Here is a 16,171-nt window from a genome sequence, read left to right as displayed (position 1 = left end):
TCGGCCCCCCCAAGGCAGCAGTCACAGTGCCTGCCCCGCTCCCCTCCTGGGGCGCCTGCCGTGGGAGGTCTCCTGGGTGAGCATCCCGCGGCTGGGGGAACCCCACCCGTGCTCTCCGTCCGCCCAGCTGGTGCTCCGTGCGCTTCCTCCGGCGGCCTCGGGGCCCACGGTGCCTAGTGCTCCCCGAGCGCCCCTAAGTTACTCCCGCAGAGAAGACCTTAGAGCAGCCCCAGCTTCTCCCCCAGCTTCTCGCAGGACAGAGCAGGATGCGGTAGTGGCCTAGAGGCCTCGACCTGACCTGCCTGTGCTGCCGCCGGGCCTGGGCCGCAGAGCTCCACGCAGACGCCGGTTAGGACGCCAGTTAGGACGCCAGTTAGGACACCAGTCAGGGCAACGTGCTCCTCCCTGCTTCCTGCACATGCCGGTTCCGTGTAAAGAGGAGTACACTCCTCCCTGCCCCCCGCCCCCCTTTTTTTTGCCTCCTTCTTCTTCTTTCTTCTTAACAGAAAAGTAATTTCTGGTGAACTGATGAGAATTCCCCATGGCAAAAAAAAGAAAAATACTCATTTATAACCATTTGTTCTGAAATATAAAGCCAGACGCTGGTAGGTTTTTCAATTAGTGAGACCCAGGGACGCCTGGGTACAGGGGACTGCTCCTGAATCAGTGTATTTGTTAAAAGAACAATTCTCTCCCGTGCTACTATTTTGCTTCCATTAAAGAATTGCAGTTTTCAATCAAATATTAATAAGTGTCTCCCATTAGTGGCTGTGCAGATAAAGGGTGCTCAGCATTTCTGGTCTCTGATGCCTGTTGCTGGCTCAGCCGTTTAAGACGTAAACAAATACATAAAAACCAAGTGAAAGGAAAGGTTGGTCGCCCTGAAAATGAAAAGCCCCTTGTCCTACTAAACCGAGTCTAAACTAGTCTAAATAAAAAAGTTTTTGAATCAAACCATGCGATCATGAGGCAGAGGGACAGAAAAGTGGTTCGCTTTTCTGGCTTTGCCTTTGCCCAGTTCAGCTACAAGAATGAAGACCGAAGAGGCAGGCAAGGGCGCTGGCTCCCCCACAGGTGTCTCGGGTCATTTCTTCTCTGACCACCTCGGTAGCTTCACTTTCCTCCCTGCCAGGTGGCGAAGCTGAGGTCTCTCCGGGCTTCTAGAATCAGGGTCCCTGCACTGATTCGGGGGAGTGGGCTGCCAGGACCCACAGCTCTGTACTTTGGGTTAGAATCTTGAAAACAGAAATCCTCATCTCCATATTGACAAGAAAGACTATTTGCAAAGAAGCCCCGACAGTTACTCCCCAGCACCCAGATCCATGCCAGGTTCCAGATCAGGACCTCGCCCCCCTGCCCCCACCCCGCCCAGGAATCGTCACAACTGTACATGGACAGCACCTAGCATCTACCAAGCACGTTGAAACCAGCACTCAGCAAATATCAGGAGTCTGACTCTCTCTTTTCACCATATGCCCGCATCTCAACGTGCATTTTCCCCTGGGCGGGGGGGGGCAGTAACCATCTTTTCTAACTTGGAAAACCCGGTTTGAGATATTTTCAAGCCGCTCCCTAATACTCAGATCTTCTGCAGTAGCAGGTCAGCCTCCCAGGCCTGCTGACCTGTTTTGAGAAAGTAAGCGGCATACCACACGTCCACGCACAGGAAGTCAAATGAGATGTTTGCTCTCAAAATCAAAGCTGGAGTCCTCCAAGCCAGTGCATTCGTCAGTGTCCCTTTAGCCTGTTGATTTCCTAAAATACACATGTTCTCACTTACCCATAATCCCACCGTCAGAATGGACTGTTTGGGTACAGTCCACAGGGTTTTCTGCACCATGGCAACGAATATCTGTGACTCGGAGACAATGAAAGAGTTTATCTCATTTTTCTTTCCCACAAAGTGTAGTCAGATCTTTACTGCCATGTAAGGTAACTTTCTGCTTGTTTAAGAATATTCCAGCTGTGTTTATGGTGTTCCAACATTCTCCTGCCAAAACCCTTGACAAATGAAATTGGCAATATTCTCAGGGATGTTGGCGAGCACAGACTGGACTTAGCCACTAAATCCTCATTTGTTTCCATTATATCTGATCAGAATATTAGGATAGGGCTTTTGACTTTTAAAACAGGTACGCACGGTGGACTCAGTTTGGATCATGACAGCTTAGGCTCGCCCACTGATATCTAAGCATGTGCGGAAACTCGTATCAAATACCCCTGGGTTAGGTACTGCATTTTGTTATCTGGTTCTCCATACAGTCCCTGAACCTCCCCTCAGGGATGAGAATTGGCAAACTAGTAAGTCCTGCTCTGCACTCAGCCTGAGGTGCCATTAAGGAGCAATCCCTCCACACCAGTTCTAGAGAAACGAAGCCACCCCTGGGGGTGGTGTACCCCAGTACTAGTTGTGACGCTCTCGTGTTCTACGGAGAGCATATGTTTAATACATTCTGCCTCCACTAAAAAGATACAGGGAGGAAAATCGGCTGCATTAAGAACTCTCTTTGGCCGAATGGGAAGTTATAAACAAGTTTTCCATAGGCCAAAAGCTGCTTCGTGCCACACAAGTTATTTTAAGTACGCTTCCCTCAGTTGAAATATAGCAGACTGCTGCTTCTCTTTCAAAGAAGAAGCATAAAAGCAAGAGGCCCTGACATTGTACATGCTTTTGAAAGTGCCTGTGCTCCTTCCTTTCTTTCTTCTCTCTCTCTCTCTCTCTCTCTCTCTCTCTCTCTCTCTCTCTGGTGCAGACCAAGAATTCATCTAGTTCTCTCAAAATTCTCTTGCAACTGAGAAAATAAGTAGAACACCTGAGTGAAGATAGCTTTTCAGTTGAGATGACAAGCGTAATAGATGTGTTCCAGAATCTTCTCTGTGACAGGGCCACGTGCGTTCCTTAGATCCCGTCTGTAGGAGGAAATTACTTGGAGAAACCTTTCCCCAGTCAATCATTTATCTGTTTTAGCAGCAAGAAGGCAACCCCACCAAACCGGGAGGAGTGCAGCCCCTTTCATTTCTGTGAGCCATCTCTGACATTCTGAAAGTAGAGACAATAAGTAATTGTAAGGTAAAATACAGGGTGGCCACAGTCAAGGATGAATTTTTTCTTAATTTTTTTTCAGCTATTATGTATTTAGAGAGGTTTCAAGACAATAAGATACAGGCTATCTTAACTAACCAAAAAAAAGAAGAAGAAGAAGAAGAAGAAAAGCTTCATTTCTTGGTACATGTCATCTTTTTCCCCCCATTCTGGTTTCTCCCACGTTTTAATCAGTAGTCAGAGAACTGACTCCTGAGACAGTACATCCAATAATCTAGAATAGAGGAGGGCTGGCCCTACAAGGCCGTCAGAGCAGTCACCCTGTCAAGAACCGGTGGACCCCACTGCACCCAGAAGCTCATTTTTAGTAGGAAGGGCCAATTGACCTAAGTTATTTTTGCCCAATGGAAAGTCAGTTCCTTGGCTTGTAGAAGAAGCTGGAAGCCAGTCTTGGTGGAAGAAGCTTATGTGACCCTCTATTACTGAAAAGCATTTTGAGGCCTAATCCTGAAGCCACCACCATGTTTTCAGTGCCGTGGGAAAGAAAATTAAAACCTAGCCATAGGACTAGAGCAGAAATTACAAAGGTTAACAAGCTTCCATTTGGTTCTGAAGTTGCAGAACTTCATCCAGAAGTTCTGGCGTAGAGAGGGAGGTCTTCAATGTGTGCTCTCACTTTACAAATGGCAGTAATTTTCATTCTTAAGTAATTGAACACAGCACATAGCCCCGAACTTGACAGAGCCCCTAAGGAGACAGGTTCCCTCTTACTGCACCACTGCCAATAGAGTAAAAAGGTTAAAGGAGTCATCAGATTTGTCAGATCATTTTTTTTGGATGCAGTAACGGTTGTATAATTAGAAGCATCAGTCGAGCTTTTAATTGCAGGTTTCAGAGAGGAAAGAGCAATGGTTCGAGTTTATAGAGATGAAATTTTATTGTTCTGTTGCTAATACTTCTGAGACCTGCTAATTGCTGTATCTTTCTCACTAAGTTACTCAAAAAGTTCTGCTTGTTCTGAAATTGTGATAAATGCATAAACTATGCCTTATTGATTTCTGTTGACATTTTACATGTGTTTTTTTTTTTTTAATGCATTCTTAACCTCCATTTGGAAAACTGTTTGGCACATGTTCCTGGATAATTAGAGCAAATAAAGTGAATGAAACAGTTTCGGGTATTAAAAGCAGAGTTAGGCCAGGCTTCACATGATGTCAAATAGATCTCCATCAGATTATTTGCAAAAGCAGATAATTCCATTGCAGTCTCAAGAAATGCAAGAAGAGAAATCTTAGTGCTACTTCCTCCGCTGATCATGTCGGTGATAACCACAGTGTTTTTGAAGGGGCACCATTTTGAGACGGATGGTGACTTTGGGGCTCTCTAATTGTAGCACTGAGTCGCAATATGGAAGCCAGTAGATGTACTGTCATCTGTTTCACACTATTACACACATCTTCTAGATGCCTCAGAGAAGGCTCCAGATCGCTTTCACTGATGACAGAAGCTACAGCCAGTGGAGGTACAGACAAGTGTGTTTAAATAGTAAGCTCCGCTAGCTGCTATAATGTCAGAGAAGTATATGAAACATCTCGGCATTCATAGCAAGCTAGACTTCAGGCTTTGTAAGGCCAGCTCAGCCGGGAGGTGAATGAGGGATGACTCTCCCACCTACTGAGAGTTTTGTTGTATTAAAAATTACAGCATGATGCAAAAAAAAAAAATGCATTGACTTATTCTCATGACTGGATGTTTTTGTGCTTTGGGGGTAATGGGCAGGTGCTACTTTCTCTTATTGCTGTTTGATTAAAAGGTGCTAATACAGTATTGACTTGATAATCTCACCAGGTACACATGCAGAGCAAACGAAGAAAATATACTTTATGACTCACAAATTGATTTACAGAAACCAAACAATCTGCTGGGTTGTTGTTTTTTTTTTTTTTTCTTTCTTTCTTTTTCTTTCTTTCTTTTTTTTTCCCCCCCGGATGTAGAACATTCTGTTTGGCTTACTGGCCACAGGGGCAATAATCTCGCACTGTGGATACCAGAATTCCACTTCCATGCGTTCACTCTGAGAGGACAACAGGCTTCTGCCTCTCAGTGTTTAGATCTGCTTCATTTGGAAATCTTTTAAGTAGTAATAATAATAATGTTTTGAAGAAATTGAGTGGAACACTAAATTATTCTCTGATACCTAAGTTCAAACTGTGCAAAGCTAAAGAAGCTGAAAATCAATGCACTTTTAAAGTCATTAGAGATCATAAGTGAAATAAGTCTGCATTGCTTTAGCTAAGCTTTTAGTGTGCCGTGGTATTATTATAAAATCAGCCTGAATCTGCATTAATTTCACAGTCCTTTTCTCTAAGAAGCCCAAGGGTGCATGATGAATAAAATGTAAATTTCTGAAGGCAGTGTTTTTATTAGTGAAAAGGGCAATGAGCCATGTAGTTGGAGCAGTGACCTGTACGGTGGCCAGTACTGCCTCAAGGAACAGAAGCAGGCACTGTAGACGCTGCTTATTTTACCGCACGAGAAATAAAGAGCCGTGGAAAGTTCAATGGGTCTCACAGGAAACATTCAGAGAACTGTACATTGTCTTGTGTATGTTAGACTTTAGGTCAGATCTCTGATGCATATCCGAAATCACAACTCTGAAAAGTCATAGAGATTTCAGACGGCTAAGAAATCTAATGCAGATTTTCTAAAGTTTTACCTGATAAGCACTATTGAATATTCTCAGAGTGATAGAGCATTTGTTCTTGTGCGTGATTAATAACAACCAAATAGTTCCTGCAGGATGTGGTATATTTCTTTGCATTGGAATCGCATCAGTGTATACGTATGCATATATATGTTTTAACGGCCCAGAAGAGACCAGAGATATTTATTTGCTGACATTTCGAGCCTTTGGAATTTATTTGCTAATTCGCCCTCCGGTGTGAGGATTGCATTATCTGCTGCTTAGAAATCAACTCGAAAATTTGAAATCCAAAGCCTCGAATGTGTGGAGTGGATGCCCTACAAGTCAAGATAATCAGCCAAGGAGAAAATGTAAAATTACAACTTTTTATTTTAGAAAATGCAAGAAAAAGATCTTGCTAATTTCAAAGCACCCTCCCCTTCCCTGTGGCTTAAAAAAAAAAAAAAAAAAAGTGCCCAACTACTTTCCCCTCGTCTCCATTTAAAAAAATAAATAAATAAATAAACCAGTCAATAAATAAATCTTTCTGCTTTGGTCAGATTAGCAAGTCAGCACTGTGAATAAAAAGCAAACTAAGATAAAAACCGAGAGAGAAGTTGTTGATTTTTATGTACTACTGAGAACGGTGTCGTCCTGTGGCAGTTCTCGTAGACTGTGTTGGTTTAACAAGCGTCCAACCCTTTTGTCTTGTTGTTTTTTGTCTTTCCTGCTCCCTGTCCCCTTGTTTCCCACAGGCTGTGCGTTTGTCACATTTTCTACAAGGGCAATGGCACAGAATGCAATCAAAGCCATGCATCAGTCTCAGACCATGGAGGTACTGTATCATCTGCCCTTTCTTTGTTTTCTTTGTGCAAATGATGGGGAATGGTAAAGCCGCTCTCTCCTGTGCGGATTGTTTACATGACAATCACAGATTGACACTTTCACCATCTCTTCCATTCATTCATATTCATCCTCTCTCTCTCTCTCTCACTCTCTCACTCTCTCTCTCTCTCTCTGAATTTTTCCCCTAATGACTTGAAATGCATTTAGTAAAACCTTCCACTTGCTGTACATTATTTTTTGAGCCTTTTATTGTAGTGGCCCAGGCCCTGCAACGTAGCGTCACGGTGCAATTTAAACCAAGACCCATTCTCAACCTCTAAAGGATCCAGTCCGTTCCTGGTCCAGGGTTGGTATGGAGTCAGCCTTAACAGCCCTCGCTCCAAATTGCGGCCTGCCCTGTGCCAATCACAGGGTTCTTCCCCCCCCCCCTTTTTCCTTTTCCTTTTTTTTTTTCTTAAATGTGAGGTCAAGTTCTCTTTAGTCCAAACAAAATTGTGCTTTTGCATCAAGAATGTCGGGAGAAAATTAATACTTCTCCTACATTGTTTAACCCGTGAAAACGTTACAACGCATGAAAATCTCTGGAAAAACCAGATTCATCTTTTTACATTTAAAAAAAAAAAAAAAAAACCTCCCAATAAAAGAAACATAAAGGCTCAAATTTGGTCTCCTAAATGAGAGATAGTGGCTTTGGGGGAAGATCTATACGCTGGTGGGTGTTCGCCCACATGTGTAGATAGATGGCTCTGTACTTCTAGTCTGTGATTTGGGTCTGGCCTTTCAGAATTTTGCACAAAAGCATTCCAAGAGTGATATGCTGTTACTTACTCTGTATTGTCTGATAGATCCATTTGGGAGTGCATGTTCTGCTGTACTCTGTATACTGTACCTCTGTGTATGGGTGATCTTTTCTGGAAAGTGGCCCTGTGGTGTTACCTGAAGTTACGTTTTCATCTTCCGAAAAGCAAAATATTCTCAATTTTATTTAATGTGCAAAAATTTCTTTATGGATTGTTTGCGCTTTTTTACCTCTTTTTTTTTTTTTTTTTTTTTTTTTGAGCGAGGTGGGAGGTGGAGGGTGATTTTTTTTTTTCATTTGTTTGTTTGTTTTTTTGCAATGCTGCATCTCCCAAAGCACGCTGGGAGCTAAGTGATCATTCCGCGTCATGTTCTGTGGGCGACTTTTTTTTTTTTTTACAGTGACCCGGAAGGTGGGCGGACAAGGGGGCAAGGAGTGTGCATGGCCTTGTCATTAAGTGTTTACTGTACTTTTCTGAGTTTTGATATCAGCATTGCAAAGCCTAATTGTCTTTTTCGAGCTTCATTTTGACTTTGATATTCCTAACATATCTTATATAATCACTGTGTTTTCCTTTCAGTGCAATGCATTTTTAAGACACTCACACCCCCCTACCTGAAGGCAAGCTCAGGTGGAAAGCGGCCACGATAGGAGATAATTAGCAGGAATTGAAATACCTAGGGATCCAGTCTTGTACAACATGCAGTCACACGTTGATGCTCTGTGTGTCCCCTGCCTTCTCTCCGGCTGCTCCACTATCGGGGATCAGTCTGATTCCCAGCTGCCTTTCAGTGTGGAGATTTAAAAAAAAAAAAATGAAAGTACTGTTAGGGAAGAAAACAAGTTTTCACCTGTATTTATTATCCTCCATACACATGTTTCATTCTTAATCATTTTTTATTTCCTGTGATTTAGTGATTTGTACCTTAGATGATTTTTTTTTAACCTAAATTCTTTCAGCTCTAACTCCCATTCCTTCATCAGGGACCCCCTGAGTAAAGCCGCAGAGGATGCTGGTCTGTGTTCTCCTGTGTTCCTACGGGGAGAGAGCTCGGGAACATAGTGCAGACCTGGGTATGAACCAGAACCAAAGAAGAATAGGCTCAGGATGAAAAAGAATCCGCTATAGAGAATGGGGCATATTCATTCTTAAGAAATCCTTAATCCTTTGGTATTGATATCTCTATTATTAAAAAGTCAAATCTGGTGCACTTGTTTTGAAATCTGGACACCCATGCTCATGAGGACAGAGGGGCCCTCAGACACTTAAATTTCTTGTTGAATTTTAAAAAATACATTTAAATGGAAGACTGTATATCATGCCCGTCACATTACAGTTGTACAACTAAAGTTTGCTGGTTTTTTTTTTTTTAACTAATTTTGTTATTTTCAGGACTCTGGCTCACATCTTTAACCAAGATGTATTATCTAAGGAATTTGAATTCCAAATGACTTGAACGTTAAAGTTTAAAAGAACATTTCCTTAAAAATAATGAATTTTTATATCATACCTTCTATTTTTCCATTTTCCTTCTAATCTGTGCCCACTCTGTTTTTCCTTTTTTATGGTTTGAACAAGTTATTTTGGGGCCTAATTTTTTGCTTCGGTATCTTTTTTTGGTCATTGTTTTATGGTTTTTTTTTTTTTTGGTATTTAAGGAAGAAAACAAACAGTAAACGTACTGTTAGGAGGAGATGCTATGATTTGTTATGGAACAAATTTGAAACAACGATAACAACCCTTTGCATATGCAACCTTCCCTCTGTATCATTTCCATGTTCGGAGTATTTTGCTCTCTTTAAAGCAACGAAGGGCTGAACTCTGGAGCAGAAGAAGAAAAATGAAGTATAGAATTTTTTTTTAAATGGTGGAAATATTATTTACATGCGGTTGACTGACATTTAACGTTGTGTCCCGTGGCCGTGGCTACCAGAGCTGAAGACCGATATGCTGGAAGTTCAAACTGAAACATCTACCTCATTTTTCTCACTTTTTTTTTTTTTTTTTTTTTGGTCATAACATACACCATAGCCTCACATATTCACAGCTACATCCCCAGTAACTACCTGAGGTGATAAGAAACAAAACACACACAGGTTTGTTTTTAAGAGAAAGCAAGATGACCCAAAGGGAAGGGAAAGAGAGAGAGAGCTCCTTTAAGTAGGAATATAAAATTTCTGAGAAGAGAGAGAGAGAGAGGTCTATTATCATGCTAAGCTTCCTTAAAAGTTTTGGGTTTTTTTTTTTTTAAATCACATGGGTAGAAGGACTTCCTTGTACCTCAGCAAAATTTAGCAGCTTTAATGGTGATGAGATGGGTAGGCAAGCCTTAGTGAGAGGGGGAGAGAGGGGTGGAGGGAGGGAGGAGCTCGTGTCTCCGCCGAGGGTTTACCAAGTATGGAATGTTCCAGAGGGGCTCTGGGAAGGAAGGCAGTCTTCCTGCTGGAGGTGGCACAGGCCCTTATTCTTCTCCCAATGATTTTATCCATCTCAGACATGAATCCGCCCTATCACATGACCCTTGGCCATGCACCCACTCACTGCCCCTACTCGTTGCCTTCTCATGGAAACAAAAACTGCAAAGGAACCCCCCGAATGGTGAGCCCCGTTGACAAAGGAAGCCAAGTAGATGCCTCCAGCCATTGCAGATGCAGGCCTCGTTTCCGTGGAATAGGCTTCCAAGACTGGTGGTGCGCAGGAGCCCCGGGCCCCGGGCCCCGGGGTGGGGATAGAGTAGGTGCGTTAGAGAAGAAGAAAGAGAGCGAGGGTCCTCTCTGCAAACGTGGGCAGTCCCCTTGGGCTGAGCCTGGGGCCCCCACCCCTGCCCTGCCCGCAGCATCCTCACCCCGCACGCCAGCCCACTGCTCGCTGTTGTTGCTGGTGCTGGGTCGGGAGGCCTCCTGCCTTCCAGGGCACCAAAAAAAAAAAAAAAAAAAATGCATCACGGAAAATCGGAAAGAGTGGAAAAGATAAAATACACGAATGAGGGCTGTTCTCCTTCCCCTTGCAGCGCCTCTCCTCCTGGGGCCCCTGCTCCCACGGAAACAGGCAGACACACAGACAAGTCTGTCTCACAGACAAGCGAACCGTGAAGCTTAATTAAAGAACATGCGTAAGGTCTCTTGTCTCTGAGGAGGTCCTGGCAAGGTCGGAGGAAGACCCGCGAAGAGAGGAGGAGAGGCAGTTTTAATGCTCAGAGCAAGAAAGCAAATGGCTTCGCCCACCACCAGAGCCCCAGAGAAACCAGTTGGCAGTGTCTGGAGTTTTCTGTTGATGGTACTGATGAGAGAAGAAGAAGCAATATCAAACCATTGATTAAAAAAAAAAAATCCAGATGGTTCCTTGTGCTCGAGCTAGTGGAGCGAGCTAGAGCCAGTGCGGGGTGTCATGCGCCCATTCAGCCAGGCGGTAACCCCCTCTTCACTTTCCGCTGTGTCTGACCACAGGGCTGCTCCTCGCCCATCGTAGTCAAGTTCGCGGACACCCAGAAGGACAAGGAGCAAAGGCGCCTCCAGCAGCAGCTGGCACAGCAGATGCAACAGCTCAACACTGCCACCTGGGGGAACCTGACGGGTCTGGGCGGCCTCACCCCACAGTACCTGGCGGTGAGTGGGGGGCCCTCCTGGGGACGCGGCGGTGCTGGGGGGAGGGCATCCCCTTGGGGGCAGGCTGCACCTCGGGACCGGAGGGAGATGAGCGCCCATGCACGTGTTGCTCCAAGCTTCCGTGGCGGCCCCGGGGCACGGCTCCCTTCGCTTGCGCTGGTGTAGGCCGGGCTCCTAGGCCTTGCTCTGGAGGCATCCAGAGATCCTGCCCGTGGTGGAGGGGCACGGGCCCGTCAGGCCCCAGCGCTACCCCGGGGGCACCCCATTCGGTGACCGCGGCCTTCCCCGTGCACCTGCGATGACGAGATCACACGTTTCTCCATCTGTTCGGAGCCAGGACGTTAGAGCCTCCGTCAGGGCAGAGAACCCGGTTCGGGCAAGCCGTCCCTTCCGTTTCCTTGTCTTAAGCTTCAATCTTCCTTGTGCGGTGCCCTCTCCGTCCACGTGGGGATTTAAGACAGTTCCCCAAGGAACCTGTAAAGAGGGTGCAGAGCGGGGACCCCTCCCAGGACCTCACGCAGCCTGCGGGGGGCCCCTGTACCCACCACGCTGGGCTGGTTCTTACTGATTTTTCCGGGAACCACTGGGAACCGTGATGCTCTGCCTCTGTCTTTCCGCCCTGCCACTTACAGGCCGGACTTCACATCAATTAATACAGTTTAATATTGGGAGCCTCTCCAGGCGTGCATGTGTGTGGAGGTGTGCATGTGCGTGCAGGTGTGCATGTGTGAGCGTGCACGTGTAGGGGTGCGTGTGTGGCTGTACACACACAGGTGTGCACATGTGAGTGTGCACGTGTAGGTGTGCGTGTGTGGCTGTACACAGGTGTGCACGTGTGAGTGTGCATGTGTGGCTGTACACACGCAGGTATGCACGTATTAGCATGCACGTGTAGGTATGCATGTGCGGCTGTACACACGCAGGTGTGCACGTGTAGGTGTGCACATGCGGGTGTGCACTTGTAGGTGTGCATGTGTGGCTGTGTACATGCAGATGTGCACATGCGGGTGTGCTTGTGCAGGTATGCACATGCAGGTGTGCATGTGTGGCTGTGCACATGTGGGTGTGCATGTGCGGGTGCGCATGCATGTGCGCCTGCGTGTTCCGTCCTAATTCTGTCACTGACCTTGTATTGAACTGTGCCTCTCGGGACCGCAGGATCCATTAGCCTCACTTTGTGGGGCGCCTGCGCGGTTCTGCACGACCGCCTCCCTCTGGTCTTGACGGCGAGGAAGGAGGCCCAGGGAGGTCCCCCAGCTTCACCGGGGCGGCGCTGCCGGCGGCCGGGTGGGATCCCCACCCCCGGGGGGCCCATCCTGGGCCCGCAGCTCTGAGGGTGCTGGGTGCGGCTGTGGCTCTGGGGGGCCCGGTGGGAAGAGCAGCGATACCTGTTTGCCTGACGAAGGAGGCGTTAGAAGCCCTGAGTGGCTTTCCCGCCGCCTGCTGGCCCTTGCTCGGTCACATCCACAAAGACGCCCTGAGAGATGTCATCAGCTGTCTTGCTGAAAATCTCGATGTGCCTTGCCGTAGCGCTGTCCTGGTCTCCCAGGCTAAAAGGTGATGAAACAAGCAGGGAGTCGAGCGTAAAAGTAGTTCGTCTTGCCCCAAACGTGTCCCTTTCGACGGTTCACAGCCCATCTGTTCCCTTATGGAACCAGACTGGGATCAGAGATGGATGTCACGCTCGCCTTCTCGTAATTTCTAAGAATCCAGCTTCCTGCTCCATCGTTTCTAAAAACCAAGACACCTGTGCCTGTCCCCAGTCTTCTGGCCCACCTCCTGGGCCCCACGGCACTGAAAAATCTCTGGCACACGCTTCTTTGACCGCATCTGCAAATTATTTCTGGACCCTGAAAAAGAATTAACTTCCACCTCCTTTATAGAAACATATTTTTGTACGATCTTAGCTACGTTTGCGCCTCCCGTTGGGTTCCGTTCTTTCTCAGCCACATTCGTTCTGCCTCTTTCAGTGGGAAGTGCATTTCTTTGAAGAGCCCTTGGGCTTTAGGGCTTTCCCTACTTGTGTGTCGAGGGGTGGATTCTGACTCTGGTTACCCCAGGTGTTCCCACCTGCCCCAGTAGGTATTACTAGCTCCTCATGATCGCTTCAAAACTCCTTTAATTGTACTTCCTTTCATTTCTAAACATACCTAATAGGAAAGGGAGGTAAGGGCTTACAACCCTGAGAGAATGGGACACCCAAGAAATCAAACCAAAATAAGGAATTTCTCTCGATCAACATGCTTAATCCCCAGCCCCTTCCTCCTCCTCACTTTGTGTGTGTGTGTGTGTGTGTGTGTGTGTGTGTCTCAGTCTGTGGGTCATCCCTAGGCAGTACATTCCAGCGAGTTGGGACGGGTGAGCAAACATCACAGGCATCCTTCTGGTACCTGTCACTGTTAATCCCCAAAATAGCCTTGTAACGGAGACTCGGCCACTAATAGTCCATTCCACTTGGCGCTTTTAAGTCAGTGGCTAGAGGCCCATTTTTGAGTCTTCTCCACTTGTAGACTTTGCTTGGTATTGAACTGGGGGCGGGGGGGACAAAAAAAAAACAAAAACAAAAAACCTACCCTTACCCAAGGAACAGAGGAGCTTTATGTGATTCTGCGGCGCTCCAAATAAATTCAGAAAGCTATTTTTAAAATCATGAATTTGTCTCGTCCCTCCTGAGCGCACAGTAGCCTGACACTTCTCAATAAATTTGGGGAGTGTGTGCTCTCTGGTATCCGTGTACATCCGTGTGCAGGAGACAGCTGGGTGCTGGCTGCTACATACAAACCGTGTCCATACTGCTCTATGTCGTCAAAAAGAGAATTTCAGTGAATCTGGGTTAACCTCTAATTCCGCTGAACTGGCCAAACCAAGGGGCACGTTAGGACAGGAGCCACATGCCTTTTTACCTTCTGGGGCACCCACTGATTTGGTGGGGGGGCGAGCTGTGTCCTCGAGAGCACCAGGGAAAAATGCAGAGACGGGTGTTAACTTGCTTTTGGAAAGATGCCGACTGCGTCTGTAACGCACGGTGTCACAGGACATCACACCGGGTACTTCTCGGTTTTGACAAATAGTAGGTGAAGACCAGCGTCAGATGGGCGACCGCTGTCTCGGGCCTGTGGTCACAGGTGGCCCTGGGCGGCGGTGCATAGGCGCGTTTCCGAGCGTAGCTGTCGTGACGACGTCCTGTGGCCCAGGAGCCCGTGAATCCCTGCTTCCCGTGGAGGACGAGGGCGGCCGAGCCGGGACCCCGGGGCTGGGCCTGGCTGGACAGAGCCGAGCTGTAACCACTAGGCCACCGGGCGCGCGTTGGTTTCAGCCGATGCAACACCTGGTCGTTCAGGGGACTGAGTTGATGGTTTGAAGGCAGCAGCCTTACCGAGTTTCCCCGGCGTCTGGGTTTATTAATAGAGATGAGACGTGCGTATGGGTTTACAGCCCCGTCTCGGGGACCCTTCGGGCCAGGAGTAGGAGGCAGCAAGCGACCCTGTAAATGTACAGGGCCAGGCCCCTCTGCTCCGGAGGCTGCTGCGTCCCCTCTCGGCTCGGCTCTGACCGTCTGCTTCTCCCTCCCTTACAGCTTCTGCAGCAGGCCACCTCCTCCAGCAACCTGGGTGCGTTCAGTGGCATTCAGCAGATGGCCGGTAAGTCCCGACACGTGCCTTTGCTTTGGACCATGCTGTCGTCTGAATGTGGACGGGGTGGCTCGGAGGGCCAAGAGCACAAGCAGGGGCAAGAGCAGAGGGCAGTTAGCAGGCCTGCTCGCTTTCGGACTCGGGGGTCCCATCTGGAGCCCGCTGCTGGGCGCCGGGGCCCCCAGCGGTGGGAGCCAGAGGGGCTGGGGAGCCCTCCGGAGTGTGCTCCAGAGTTGTTGGCTGTTTCTGTTTTTGTTTTTTTAATGGGATTGATTGCTGGGGAATTTCCAACCAGATTCCTCTATCTGGGCCAGCCAAAATGATTGACGGCCTTCTCAAATTTTAATAAGAAGCAGTCAATAAATATTCTGACCTCCATAATGAAAGCCAAGATTGCAGGCCCATCTTTGATACAGTTTGCGGTCCCTTGACAACCACAGACAATTAACAGGGTGCACTTTTTTTTTTTTTACTTTCGTACCCCGGTTGACGGAATCGTGCATCAGAAGCTTTTATGTGGAAGCATAATCTTTGTTCTCGCGAAAATCAAAGTGGGGCTGGATTTGAAAGCTGGCTCATAAAGGATTTCTTTTTATAATGAGCTGTGTCAGGAGTAACTGAGGTGCAGTGATTAGTGAGAGGTCACTCCTGCTGTGTCACCTTCCAGGCTCGTATCCTAACTTACACGGGCCAGGGAAGGCGGCCCACGCAATAAATCAGAACACAGGTGCCACCAACCTGCCGTGAGGAACGGCGAGAAAGCTCTTCCCTTGTTCGATTCCAGAAAGATGAGGGAGACAAAGCAAGGGGAACAGATTTTTGGCGCGTGAGAATCAAGCACCATTTGTTTTTAATGAAGGACACCCGGACTCCATGAAATGAAACCGGAATGTACAGAGTAAAAGCCAGCTTTCATTTTCTGTTACTACGAAAACTCTTTTTTTTTTTTCATGTCTCTTTCTCCCCGCCCCCCCCCACCCCCCCCAACAAATAACTATCCTTGGTTTTGTTTGTTCGTTTGTGTCACTTTGAATGGCTCTGGAAGGACTTTCTCCTCCCGTGTGTTCTGGGATCCTCAGCCCAGCCTTCTCCTGCGGCCCCACAGGCTAATGGGAACCTGTTGTCTGATGGGATGTATTGGCCTATAGTATAAACCAAAAACAAAACAAAAAATCAAAAAAAAACCCTGCAGGATTATTCATTGGGCTTTATCTCAAATCTCCTGGCACTGCCAGCTTGTTTTATTGCAATACTGCTTTTGGTTTACAAGGGGGGAAAGATACTTATGTTCAAATGGTTAAGTGGTTAAATCTTTCAGGAGTATCTCTATGAATACAGTTTGAGAAGCTGGCCTAGGAGCTGAGAATCACACTGAAGGGTTAATTTTGAGGTCTGTGAAGGGAGTGGGAGAGACCTAAGTAAAATATGCAGGGAGTTTTCTGTGTCTTCAAGAGAAAAACCTCCAGATTGCAAGCTCTAAAATAAATGCCAAGATTTGTCATACCTTCAGCCAATGCAAGATGTATTTTTCCTTCTAATGGCCTGGACCCACCCGGATCCAA

General features: G+C 47.0%; 1 protein-coding gene across 16 annotated transcripts in view; it reads left to right on the top strand.

The window, feature by feature from the left end:
• CELF2 (CUGBP Elav-like family member 2) overlaps positions 1-16,171 on the top strand; it is an 814,981-nt gene that overhangs the window by 742,681 nt on the left and 56,129 nt on the right. For all 16 annotated transcript variants that reach the window (XM_077897256.1, XM_077897248.1, XM_077897253.1 and 13 more), the window contains 3 exons: positions 6,482-6,561; positions 10,819-10,977; positions 14,555-14,618. In XM_077897256.1, coding sequence (XP_077753382.1) covers positions 6,482-6,561; positions 10,819-10,977; positions 14,555-14,618 — 303 coding nt within the window. The remainder of the gene's footprint in view (positions 1-6,481; positions 6,562-10,818; positions 10,978-14,554; positions 14,619-16,171) is intronic.

This window comes from Canis aureus, chromosome 5 (genome assembly GCF_053574225.1).
Source record: "Canis aureus isolate CA01 chromosome 5, VMU_Caureus_v.1.0, whole genome shotgun sequence".
In the NCBI taxonomy this organism is placed as follows: domain Eukaryota; kingdom Metazoa; phylum Chordata; class Mammalia; order Carnivora; family Canidae; genus Canis; species Canis aureus.
The sequence above is the reverse complement of the archived record's forward strand: the minus strand, read 5'-3'. Positions and strand labels throughout refer to the sequence as shown.